The sequence below is a fragment of the Mercenaria mercenaria genome, chromosome 1, assembly GCF_021730395.1.
Source record: "Mercenaria mercenaria strain notata chromosome 1, MADL_Memer_1, whole genome shotgun sequence".
Taxonomy (NCBI): domain Eukaryota; kingdom Metazoa; phylum Mollusca; class Bivalvia; order Venerida; family Veneridae; genus Mercenaria; species Mercenaria mercenaria.
Window position 1 is genome coordinate 94960493 of NC_069361.1, and position 14301 is coordinate 94974793.

At 33.6% G+C, this 14301-nt stretch overlaps 1 protein-coding gene across 1 annotated transcript in view; it reads right to left on the bottom strand.

Annotated features, from left to right (window-relative positions):
- LOC123529778 (uncharacterized) overlaps positions 1-14301 on the bottom strand; it is a 33500-nt gene that overhangs the window by 8008 nt on the left and 11191 nt on the right. The window contains exons 5-6 of the mRNA XM_053517799.1: positions 8690-8818; positions 3248-3373 (exon numbers count right to left, since the gene is read on the bottom strand). Coding sequence (XP_053373774.1) covers positions 3248-3373; positions 8690-8818 — 255 coding nt within the window. The remainder of the gene's footprint in view (positions 1-3247; positions 3374-8689; positions 8819-14301) is intronic.

Genomic DNA, 14301 nt, shown 5'->3' on the forward strand with positions numbered 1-14301 from the left:
TTTGATTAAAACGAACAAGCATAGATATACTACTGAATGCCTTATGACTGCGTCATTATATGATAAAATGTAAAGAATAAACTATAAGTTTATAAATTAAATAAACATTCATATGTATTTTGAACAAACTTATAGCTGTAGTATGAGTAATAAGTAAATGTTATCAGTTCTTTACAAAAATAATCAAAACAATCAAGCATAAAGATATAGTCGTTACATATATGAATAACGTAACATTATATTATATAATTACAATTCAATTTAACAATGATGTTATCATTAAGGGACTATGCTATTAAACACTCTTTTCAAGAATGAGATAATTGTATATCGCACTGACTATTTCAAGGTAAAGAACTAGCAACAGTTTTACCATCAAACTTCAAATGAGATTGTTAAGTTATACGATCAGGTTGCTCCAAAGATTGAGGTCAGAAGCTTAAAGTTTTATGTCATCAGTTTCTTTGACAGTCACGTCTTAATATATTCCATCAACGCTGATAACGTTTGCTTTAGGGACTCCAAAGATAAAGATCACTGGGACTACCCCAAAGTTTCTGTCACCTCTTCTATTAGCACTTTCAAATATTACTCCGTATTTAGCATCTATTATACACGACTGTCCAAACCGCATCTATGAAGGATGCAATATATTTTGAATGTAATACTGTTAGTTTTCATTATAATTTGTCTATAGCTTGATATTAGATCCACAGCAGTCCTCTCATGGCACACATTTTCGAACAAAGATGCATGTTAGTGCCGGAAATATCCCGCAAACATGTATAGTATTTGTTGTGCTTTGTTGTTTAACTTATTCAAGTCAAATCCCTTAACTACTAAAGGAGTGCACAGTTAGTCGAGAAAAACTAAAAATAGGTTAAACGTTCCAACAAAGAAATCTTACGGGGCAGCACTGGATTGAGACTCCGCTTTTCTCAGGTAGCTTACCAAGTTCTAGTTTGGCCTCCAGTTGTGCTACACGTTGCCACATGAATTTGATTCTGGTGCAGTTAGCCATAACTTAACATACATTGACAAGGTTTCTAAACGAAATGTATTATATAGACGCCGATGGTTAAAGATATTCATGCTGTCCAAAACTGATGGAGGTAGACCATCACTTCACAAATTATTTCAGGCACTAGCGGGCACCTTGGTAGAATCACATATTCACCGCAAGCCAGCTGGATAGTTTCCTCACATGAAATAAAAATCGTACACCCATAGCAAACTGTGATTCGAAGTCAGCGACCTTAACCACTCGGCGACGGAGGCCTGGTGATCAAAATTCCAGCAATACATATGATGAGATGATGTATACTTTACATAAAAACAAGTGCAGCGTATAATGTGTTTTATAAATCCCCAGTTCATTTGTTTTGAGTAATATGTTGATCTTGTGTTTCGTTCCGACAAGATCAATGTATGATTACTGTGTATGATTACGTTACTTATAAAGACAATAATATATGGTAATCATTTTATTACACACATTACTATGTCATAATTGTTATATATGTTTAGGAGACAAAGAATGTACAAAAATAGACGTCATACAAAACTCGTCTTAAAATTTATCACAATATTGTGTGGTTTATAAAACGCATGGTTTTGTTATTTTCGATATTATTTATCTTGATAGTCATTGATATTATCACGCATTAAGGATGTTAATATGCAATGTATTTTAAACATTCTCCGCACATCAACTTCGATTGCATGCAGATCTGTATGTTGTACACTGTCTTGTCATATATCATGTATTGCATGTCCTCATGGTCCATTTGGCCTAATGGAATATTGAAAATAAACTGCTTGTATTGATATAATGTGATATGTTTCGGTATCACATTTCTTTCATCTTAGTCTATTTATCTGCATCATGTTTTAATTCATTACCTATTTCCGAAAACTGTTAATATTAGTTAAACAGTAGCTCTGTATGAAAAATATTCCGTTTCGTTGATTCTGGAATCTGGCACGGCAAGTTTGGATTCAGGACAATGCCATACGGCGTGAAGACAAATCATTTGATACATGCACACTTAATTACCAGAATAGAATAATTTGTCAGTTAAATATGTTACATGCAGCCTTATGTTACAATTTAGCTTTACAAACCTTATAATTATACTTTTTATTGGCAACGAAACTATAACTATGAATTAAATTATTGATTTCAAGTCTTCTTGCTATAACGGTTGCTACAGAAACATTAGTGTTCTGTAACAACATAGGGAAAACGTAAAATAACACCATAATTCTCTTTACCATTGGTGATTGCGCTATATGAAATAATAAAGAAATAAAACAATCCCCAGACTAGAAAATCAACAATTTGCCAATCAACGTTACTTTGAAGAAAATAAAGTAAAAATATCACGTTGAATGAATCTGGATTTTATTATAAAATTGTTAAATGTTAAGACCTTGAAACACTTTAGGACAAATTTACTCCTTCGACATGTCTTGTTTCTGTGTACATCTTGTAAAATTTAAATATCAAAAACTGTAAAAAATATGAAACTGGTACACGGAAAATACACGCAACAAATAAAATACATCACATATTCACAAATGTGTAAAACGCAATGTTTATAAGGTTAGACACACACATCACTGCGAACTCGCCAAATGGGCCAAATCTGAAATTAAGCAAAAACACACCGTTTTCATCACGCCTGTATAAAATATAAGATGCTTGATGTATTACAGCACTGTTATTCAAAACAAAGAAAATTATCTCCGAATTATTTTAATGTTTTCATTTGCATTATTCGTCAGATCATTGTAATATTGTTTTTATTTTAGAAGCTACATTTGAGCCGTGCCATGAGAAAACCAACATAGTGGGTATGCGACCAGCATGGATCCAGACCAGCCTGCGCATCCGCGCAGTCTGGTCAGGCTCCATGCTGTTCGCTTTTAAAGCCTATTGGAATTGGAGAAACTATTAGCGAACAGCATGGAGCCTGACCAGCGCAGGCTGGTCTGGATCCATGCTGGTCGCATACCCACTATGTTGGTTTTCCCATGGCACGTCTCATTTGTTTTTCATTCCGAATCTGAGAAAAAGGTCGTGTGTACAGTTTAGAAAAGATATGTCGCAGAAGGCTGCAGATACCTTTGTAATCGACTTGCCCGCCATCCTTATCAATTTCAGCATCTTCTAAGATAGCATTGGCTTCTCTTTCACTCATGTCACTTCCAGGATGTGTCATAGCCTGCCTCAGGTCAACTGCACTCAATATGCCATACCCTTCTTTATCAAATATCTGGAATGCTTCCTGAATTTCTTCTTCCGTCTCTTCTTCGTTTAATTTTCTCTTCATCAATGTCAGAAATTTTGCCTCTGTAACGTTACCATTACCTGAAAATGAGTTATGTTTGTTCAGAGCTTGATTTACAATCAATCTTTGTTTGCTTGATTTACAATCAATGTATGTTGTTAAGCACTCACAGTCTTCTTTTATGAACCAAACGATGCTAATTGACCTTACGCCAGTGTTGATTGACAGGTTCCAACTGACCAATCAGATAACAGAACTGATAAGCCTTGTTGTTAACCGCCATTTTGTCCGTCAAACTTAGTGCCGGACTCGCCAGTCAAAGAATATAAATACCACCGAAAAATCGTCCAAAATGGTAAAAAGGTGACGTTACGAAATCAGACACAGGGAAGAGAGTGTAATACTAGAGCGCTTCCCTTTTCCAAATCCACTCTCAGACCTCGAATATTGTCAACGATGTATCAGGCTCTGTGGACGTCCCATACCCAACTTTTTTCTTCTTAGGCGTCTTATCAAGCCATCCGCAGCGGGGTGCGAGAACAGACGCCGCAGAGACTTTCCGATATCAGACAGACCTGAGATTTACATTGAAATATAGAAGGATTAAATTTTGTTTCGACCATTCTTATTTCCTGTTCTGATATTTAAATTTATCACTGTTCCTACCATAAAATTCATTTTCTTATCTTTCCACTGGTGTATTTTTTATTAATGTAACACTATTTCTTCTTGCTTCCAATTTCATTTGAAACCAACCATAGTATTTCCCTATATAACCTATATAAAATGCAAGCAAAACACGTTTTTCGCTTACTTTAAAGGACATTTAATACTGTTTCATCTCTGGAACAAATTTTATCACTGTTATGACGTGAAAGTATAACAAACAAAGAAAGTGATGATATAAAAATATTCAAAGTAATTCAATAGCATCTTGCTTCCATTTGCATTTAAAAACGGCTAAAATTGCACTTTAGCCACTCTGCCCAAAATGTCCGAGTTATGTTCGGTTAGCTGATAAGATTCTCTGCCTAAAGGCAAAGATATTAGAACTATTATAGCTGGAATACCATTGTAAAGGTTAAGTTTTTTGGCTGATTGTTTTAAAAATAAAAGATAAAATATTGCCTTTATCCCATTTTGCGTTACATATCGTTTATTTTATGTAAAAAAAGAAAATGGTGTAAAAAATTACTGTGTATTTCGGTAAAAGTCAGTCATGTGTCATTGTTACAGTCAAAAAATGTAAATTGTCTCAACCACGTGTCATTGAAATATTCGATCTTAGAATATAACAGATTTGAAATATCCAAAATTACAGTTTATAGTTTTGTAAATTGTACATCCACGCTTTGCTGTGACTGACAGAATATATCGATTGCATTTTTGTAAAAGTGAAATTAGTGCGTGCGAAATAAAAATAGTATAACGTGCAGATTCAGTATAGAAATTAAATAAAATCAGAATTCTAAACTGTTTTTACAGGGTTTTCGCTTCTATTACTATTTATCAGAATCGGATCAGTGCATAACAGAATAAATCACAGCTATATCAACATACGACTGTATTAATTTTACTGTTATTATATGTATTACCAGATTGCTATATGATATAATGGACTAATACATAAATTTAGCACTACTGGAAGTATATAAAATATTCTATTGAGTCGAGTGTTTAATTGTAATTATCATGTTTACAGTCGAACAAATAATTGTCAAAACTATTCTAAGTTTAAATGTCAACAACGGCCTGACATGATATATCTTTTAATTTGATATCTTTTTATTTAAAATAGATTTTAATATTACAGTAATTTTGATTTTAAAGTAAAATATCATATAGCATTTATTATATATAAGCGTGTAATGTGTTTCTGATTAATAGCAAAGTGTTAAGTATAGTAGCTGTCAGCATGACAATATGACAAAACTGCAGTTAACACAGCAGGTTTCCGCGCCTGTATAAGGGTCAGCTATAAAAACTTCATGATGAAAAGAAATGAAAGAAAATGAACTGGATGTTTAATTAAATCATCATATTTCTATCCTAAAAATATATCCTAAAACGTTGACTTTTTCGGAAATTATTGAATACTTTTGATCACAGAATTGTGACTTTACATAACTGCATGCAGTGTGTGCTATCCATACGGATAAATACAACCAGATGTTCTGTTGCGCAACATATCATACTTGACTAATTAAGCAAATGCAAATGCGATAGTGGTCTGATAAACCTAAAATTTTAGTACTTAAAGTTATGTGACCGGTGTCTTAAATTTTTCTTTCTTTCTGTACTGTTACATGTATATTGTAAATACATGTGTTTTAATTTCTGCAAGTTAAGGTTTCCACAATGCCAGACTGCCTTAGTCCATTTCATAGCCTGTACTCAAAAATGAGCTTTCATTTAATAAAATCGAAAGAAAGCCTTGAAGCAAAATGTTATTTTAGCATTAAATGTTACAAATCGAGTTTTAAAAGCTTTTGATGAATCAAAATGTTCTTATCCGGATATCTTTACAATTTAAATGTCTTTAATTAAAATTTCAATCACATATCACTGATGAAATGATTATTTTTATCATTACAATTCATATGATCATAATTACATCATAGCTATCTTTTCATAAGGTTGGTTATTATTGAGGTGATCATGAAAATATTTTATCCTGTAAAATTCTTGCATTAATTATACGGACTCCCATTTTGTCTTTCCTTTTCTTTTATAGATAACAACACTGTTTATTTGTGAAAAATAGCCTGGGTTCCAGTCTGTTGATTTTTCATGTGTTTCTGTTCTACTGTTAGAAACTAAACCAGTAACAGCATCTTTCTCATACACATAAGATAGTGCGTATGTTATGACAAAGCAAAAAATATCACCGACTGAATCTCAGGCTAGGTGATAAGATACGTTATGTTACCAAACGGGTAGATAAGGGGAGAAACTCGCATATCTAATTCTTCTTATCAACGGTAAATACAGGGTACAGTCCCTTGATGAAAGAAGACTTTAGTTTGACATGTCAAGAATAGTTGATCTTAAAAATCTTATAAGAGTGTTTAAAAGCAAAGCAGTTCGACTTAGCACTCATTGTGTTATAACGTTTTAATTATTTCATTTAAATCAGTGTAAAATTCTATGAAAATTAACTTTCTTATTTAACAAAAGTGCCTAGTATTCTTTATTCAATAGTAAAAATATTCCATCAGTTACCAGAGTAACTGGTATGTACTGATGAAACACAAGTATTTGATGTTCTATATTATTTGAATGGTAACGTGTAAATATTATGCCTTAATGTACCGGAAACATGATTTATGCATTTTTTAAGGTTTACATCAATCTCCCACTGGTGTATGTTAAGTCATACCTGGGTGATAATACAACAAATAATAAACATGATAAAAAAACTATGATTAATATAAGATTATTTTTAATGAGTCTAATCAACAATTTTCCAGGCGCTCAAAGTTTTGACTTAGCACTCGGTGAGTGCTTTCGTTCTAAATTTCATTTTAATAGACAGCGTAAACTTCGTCTAAAATTCCAGAAAAAATAGCATATTTCGTATAAAGAAGATATGTTCTTAAACAAAAAATTATACATTCATTCTGTATACTTTATAAAGAAATTTGGTAGGCTCAAACATTGTTTTAAGCTGCGATGCGCCGGTATATGTCTTGAAATATGAGTATGGACTATATCATCACCTTGGACTATCTCTTATTTATTTATCATTTACACGTTTTAATTCTAATAAGAGAACTTTCTTTACTTATACTTAAAACACATCATGTCTAAGTATTAGACATTAAATGCTATGTATCTGAATAATGTTGAACAATGATATGAGCATCTTAAATGAGTTCCGGTATTTCGAAATCAGACGTTTCTTAAATGACACAAGTGACAATTTTTACATGTAAATTACCTTATTTAATTTATCTAATTATTTTGAAATAGGATTCAGAATCCACAGTCTGATTTCAACCTTAATTAATAAAAATCAATGTTCTAGTTTGCTTAATATAGTCATACCCTACATGATTTCCGGGAGATCGAAATTTGACGTTTCTATAATGAAATAGAAACGGACAATTAAAAAATCCCCACAAAATCAGCTATAATGGTTTCAGAGATTTCCGTCTTTTTTACGTGTTTTCCGCTCGGCCCCCTGCCTTGTTTAGTTTTCCTCATACTCGGGTGCAGTTCCCGGCTTTTAACAACAACGTATCGTTGTTTTTTTTTTTTTTTTGTAGAATTTATGTTTCGCTACAGAACATCCACTTATTAACAATTGTGTTTTGCCTTTTCACTTTAGAATACGTGTGAATTGAGGTAGCGTACGCCGAAATCAACTAGAATGTCCGGCAAAACATTTCTGCCGTCGCCATTTGATTCTTTTGTTTGTCGGGCCTAGCATGAATTGTTCCCCCTGAAAACTGGTAGGCGTGGCTACAGGCTATCTGGCGTAAGGTCAATTGTGACGGAAGCTGTGGCAAGTAACAAAACCACCGACTCCTTACCAATCAAAATCAGTCTTTTTTGACAAATATATAAAACCTTTTTTCAGTTAGTCTACATTACAAAGACGATTCTATAAAGAACACTGTAAATCAATAAAGACATAAATGATGTTTCCATATTATACTGAATAAAACTCGTAGATATTGGTAACCTTTGCATTATCTGAATGCCGTCACCTCACAATCAACAATTCAATGTTTCTGCTGTTACAAATCATTATAAGAATCAGCGCATCAAACTCTTTTATCGGACACTTTTTGTAAAAGTATGAGTTATGCACTCGAAAGATATGGCTTGTCACAAAGTACACAGCCAAGACAATAATGTGAACTAGTAGGACGTTTATCACGTTAAAATGAGCTTCACCGGCTACAGCATTAGGTCTGTACTTGATATCATTAAATACAGTTAATTTTCAGATATTGAAAACTACATCCAATGATATAATAAGATAAAATAAGAATATCAAAAAATGAATATAAGGTAACACAAAATAATGAATAAATTGTAAAACGGCACCCTATAGTTCCATCCATCATTTAATTCGTTTAATGTTTCTAGATATTATTCAGCTTTCACATAAACCTTATAAACATGAGACATAAAATCAAGAGAAGTTAACGTATTTTACTTTCAAACAAACCCGATTAACATGACTAATTTATAATCAAGATAAGGAGAGCAGTGTTTTCGTTTGTTCCCGGAATCGATGTAGGGATGTCTTGACTTTAAGTGTATTGATATTTTTATTGATACCACTGACGTATTTATTTATTTGGGTTTTACGGCACACCATATAACCTATTCTGTGTTGGTGTGCCGTAAAACCCAAATAAATACTTCAGTTTAAATACCCTCACCGTCATCTACTTCCCTATGGTCTTCTTCTGTCGGCATCTTTCCTAGGCATCTCATGGCAGCGTCTAGTTCATGTGTACTGATAGAACCTGAACTGTCCACGTCAAAAAGCGAGAACATTTCTTTGATATCTGTAAAATAAAGCTCACAGTGTATTTCTGAGTATCAAGTAACTAAAAAGTTATAACACTACAATGATGTTTTATAAGATATGAACGTTTTAGAAAAGATCCAGTGGGAATGACCTTTGTATGTTCGGTTTTAGCACATTTTAAACAATTATCATATAAACGATGGTGTCTAGTTATAGTGCTGTCTCAGTGGAATATTGCACTGTAGTCACATGACATGATGCCCCACACTGTTACATTATACTGACACCTGGCTGACCAGTTCTAGAACTATCCTCTTAATGCTGAGCGCCAAGCATAGAATCTAATAGTATCAGTTTCACGTTATTGGTATGGCTCGGCTAGAGAGAGCATTCACGACTTTCCGCACTAAAAACTAGGCTACCGATGCAGTCTTATTAAAAATTAAATCCAACGGACTTTACACGCATGCATACTAGCAGTAAAGCAAGCGAAATAATATTAAGGGCACTGCAAAACAAATTACAAAGCAGCCCAGTCCTAGCTGGCAATAAAATGGCTTTTAATCAAGTTCACCATCTATTATGTTAGGTACATTCAAAGAGGGAGTTTAGAATTAATATCTTAATAAAAAGTCTAGAAGTGATATGTGCCTGTGGATTACTCTTAAATAATAGGAGTTCATTGGTAATATATTCATTACGTCCAATATCTTCATGTTTACGAAGCCTGTAAGCCAGAAGTGAAGTATATGGTATGTAGCAATCTAATTTGGTGCTGATTTACAGTACCAATATGAAGCAGGAACGAAGGAGAGAGATTACATACTTGCTTCCTGAGTATTGTTGAGTTGATCAGCCTACAAATAAACGAATTAATTTTAGATATGTATGGTACAGGTGTATAAGGAAAGATGGTGTGTGTGTTTGTGTGTTCGGGTTTAATGTCTTTTCAACATTTTTTTCAGTCATATAAACGACGATGTCTACTTGTAGCAGTGAGCACAATGCCCAACTTTATAGTGCTGCTTCACTGGAATATCACGCCGTAGACACGTGACATGATACCCCACCCAGTCATATTATACTGACACCGGTCTGACCAGTCCTAGTACTATCCTCTTAATGCTGAGCACCAAGCGAGGAAGCTACTAGTACTATTTTTCACGTCTTTGGTATGATGTGGCCAAAGATCGAACCCCACGACATTCTGCACTCGAAGCGGGCGCTCTACCACTAGGCTACCGAAGCAGAGCGGTCTATAAGGAAATATGAAGCGAGAGCTGGAAATTTGCAAGAACTGGTTATATTTCATCCATGTCATAGCAACCCAGAAAGGTAAAAGTTTGTTCTTGTGGCATTAAAATATCGTCAACTCAAATCGTTACAAAACTCGAGATATAAAATTAAACACACGTATCTACATCGAATATATTTCAGATTTGGTTATGCATAATAATATGTGAAATAATTAATTCCGAAAATATAAAATATAATATTTATATGTCATGTATAATATTTAACAATCATATATCAATAAAAACTGGCTTACCATTGTGACAATCCTTTGGAACATACAAAAATATAACTTCCGTCTTCAAAACAGCTTTGAACTACAGATCGTGTCGTATCGAATTACCCGAATACAATTTATACAATTATGCGAGTTAAAAATGCACGTTAACTTTGCAACGAAGTACTTTGATTATCCTAGTGAAATAAAACATACATGGGTTCACTTATGCGGAAGATTTATTTATGTAAATTATAATGAAATAAAGTTCAATAAATGAGAACTTACCTCTTGAGAATCGGAGAGTTTGAAGGTCGTTCGACCATTTTATAGACATACGTTGATATAGTAGTCTCAACGTGTACATATTTTGTAAATCTATTTTTCTATAATTCCTTGAATTTGCACACTTTTAACAAAAATGTTTTGATGTTTTCATGAATTGCAAAGATTCGTCGGAAACATGGAACACAACCAAGCAAAGTGTCTGCAAATTTGATTGGACCTGTTCAGTAAATGTAATGAAATTCGCAACAAACTTACTTAGTTGCTTCGTATTAATACTACCCGTCAGATATTTCATCCTAGTCTGTGCTCTATGTTTTGAAAGAACACGTTTATAAACTAAATGTATTCATCATGAGTCATGAGTCTAAATTATGACATCATTTATATATGAATTTTATGTTTAGGTCGTGTCAATTTGTATGAGAAAAATAAAATTTTCAAATACTGATATAAAATATATTGGATTCTTTAAATATTAATATGGTTTACAACTAACATTTAGACATGTGTCTTTTGATAGCAGTAGGTGTTTCCGAACAAAAACTTTGGTTTAGTTTTCTAATGGTCTTGATGTAATTGTTTTATTTCTTTCATTATGTAGACATTATCGAGTTTGCATACTTTAATTGCACCACGTGGAAATATTTGAATCGTCATTTTTTCTATTGATGCAATTATTTTGATGAGAATAGAAAAAAGTGGAAAACCACAGGTCGCCTTAAGATACTAGTATACATAAATATCATTAACATCCTGAGAAATTTCATATACGACTCAAAGACAAAACAAATTTCAAGCATGGTAGCATTTTGATTTACCATTTCAGAAATGCATTTTATGAGTCTCTTAGAGAATTACTTTGCTGAAAAATTTGAACACACTGTTGGACTTGTTTTCACTTGTTAAGGACAACAATAAAATGTAAATTTAAAAAAGAAACTCCAACAAAAAAAAAGAAGCAAAGAATTGCACCAGGAAAGCCAAAACCGAATACATGCAGCATAGTTGTTGCGTTGGAATAAATACTTAAGATACTGGAAACTGGTGATGAAACAAATCAGATCTTCTATTGTATATTCCGATATTTAATTTTTCAATGAAAAGCTTAAACTGGATGACGGTATGACTGGATTAGTACCCTAGACGGAACCCTTTAAAATTGTCGGTAAATAATTGGTTATACAAATGAATTATAAACCTATGATTAAACTGCTAGAAAATATAATGAAGCGGTGCATCATGTTGATAGTTAATGAACGTTTTTGAATCGGATCTTGTCACAGATAATTGAGCCGTGCCATGAGAAAATCAACATAGTGGGTTTGCGACCAGCATGGATCCAGACCAGCCTGCGTATCCGCGCAGTCTGGTCAGGCTCCATGCTGTTCGCTTTTAAAGCCTATTGGAATTGGAGAAACTGTTAGCGAACAGCATGGATCCTGACCAGACTGCGCGGATGCGCAGGCTGGTCTGGATCCATGCTGGTCGCACACCCACTATGTTGGTTTTCTCATGGCACGGCTCATATCTTGTTATTTTTATAATTCGACAGATTTATTTATCCCTGCTTGCGCAGACGTCATTGATTTCACAAAATCTGGAAATATAAACATTCGCATACTTTAAAAAGCAAGACAAATATACTTAATGAATATCCATGTTGAATATAGGAAATATGCTAGTAGTACATAGTGTGAGGTGGGGTTTGTTCATATGTGGACTGTAGCCAAGGTTTGCCTGCAGAGATCATACTCCGGAATACCAAAAATGATCTTTATATGCAGATGGTCTTTATTCATATGTTTTGAAATAAAATTATTTGAGAGGTCATCATATACGACATATTTTATTGATGAACACTTATGCCTCTTGAAATATACTCTCAGTGGCTGTCGATGAAATATGAAAACTTTTATTCTGAGAAATGTATATTTAAAACTAAAGTTGTTACTTGTTTTTCATCTTTATAAGTCATTTCCCCATGCGATATAAAAAAAGTCAATGAATATAAAATCATTCAGTATCACTTATTTATCATGGCATTTGTTTGAATGTTAGGGCCAATGACCAAGATTAATATCCTGTGCACCCAGTTTAAACTTCGAGCATGATAATATGATAGAGCATTTGTTGTTTTTTCTAATAACTATTACAAAAATGAGCCATCTGCCTTGTACAGTATGAAATAACAACTTTGAATAAGATAGAGTGTAGCATATTAAGGATCTGTTTTATTTAAGTACTTGTCTGCTTTCTTTTCTAAGTTTTTTACCTTTAGCCTGCTGGTGGCAAGTGATTCTGCCTTTGCGACCAGTGCAATCCAAGATCAACCTGTACATCCATGCAGGCTGATCATGGTATACACTGTTCGCTATTCAGTCAGTAAATTTTCAGCATGCCTTCAAATAATAAATGGTACTGGCCAGACTGAATCACAGACCAGTCCATTTTAGAAATATAACAGGCTAAAGGTTAAGAGACATGGCAGATAAGATAAAGAAGTGAAACGAGTAAAAAATAAGAGTATTCAACATCTTAAGTGTATTGTTTTGATATATTTTTCTCTTGAATTAAGCTCAATTTTTCCACGATACATTGTGATTTACTTTTCCTAATATCTAAAATAGAAAATATATCAATATAGGGTTTTAAGTGATATTAACTCCTTGTTAAGCACATTTAATGACATGAAACGAAAAGAACATTTCACCAGTGAGTGTGGTATTGACCCTAGCACAACTGATTATAGTCTGTTAAGCATCATGTAGCATTACACTGATCACTCTTGAAATATTTCCACTATTTAGAAGCGGTCATGTTTTTCTTGAGTTTAAAGCGGGACCTTGACTTTAAGATAAGGAACTCTAAAAACAAATTATAATCTTTGGTGACATAAAGTTAAAGACATAAAAACACTTACCTGTAAGTGAGACATTGGTCATTAAGTGTAGGGACATTGCACTTGGCATAATCGTTTAAATGGTTGCTGCCAATCTCCTTACAAACTAAACAGACATATATTCTGAGAGTGACTTAAACGTTTTGCATAGTTTACTCATTTCGAGGCTAATAGAAAAGCCATTAAGTTGACGTTTGTGCCAACAATACATTCCGCTTACTATAATGTATGACGGAAATATGTTCTAGATAAGACTGGTGTCAAGTCGACTGAGGTGGCAAACAGAAGGACACAGTTCTACCAGTCTGAACTGGATATAAGCAAGCAGCAAGAAGGATCGTTATTACTTGTCAAGAACAACAATAAAATGTGAATTATACATAACATCAATACACATTTGTTACACAAGTATGTTTTGAATATATAAAATAGAAAAAATTGAAACTTCACAGGTCGCTCAACACGAAAATAAACGAAAATGTTGCAGGCTCGGTTTGATTGAGCCTATTCGTGGACGGTAGTGGAAATGCATGCTACCGTCTACGCCCTCTAGCCCCGGGTTGAGCAGAACTCAACATTTACACATGCTAAAAGTACAAAAAGCAATTTCCACAGATGTTTTCAAACGGCGGTGTACATGGAACCTTCAATGATACACGTGTTGTGGCGTGTAATTGCATGAAAAGCGGCGTTTGGTCCCCAGATAAAGTAATGGGTTTGTCCCAACGAGAAAACAATGGGCAGAACTAAACAAACTGGAATTTAGAAAGGGGATCTGCGGTTATGGAGCCTGCATATCAAAGGAACTGTCAAAAGACAAAAT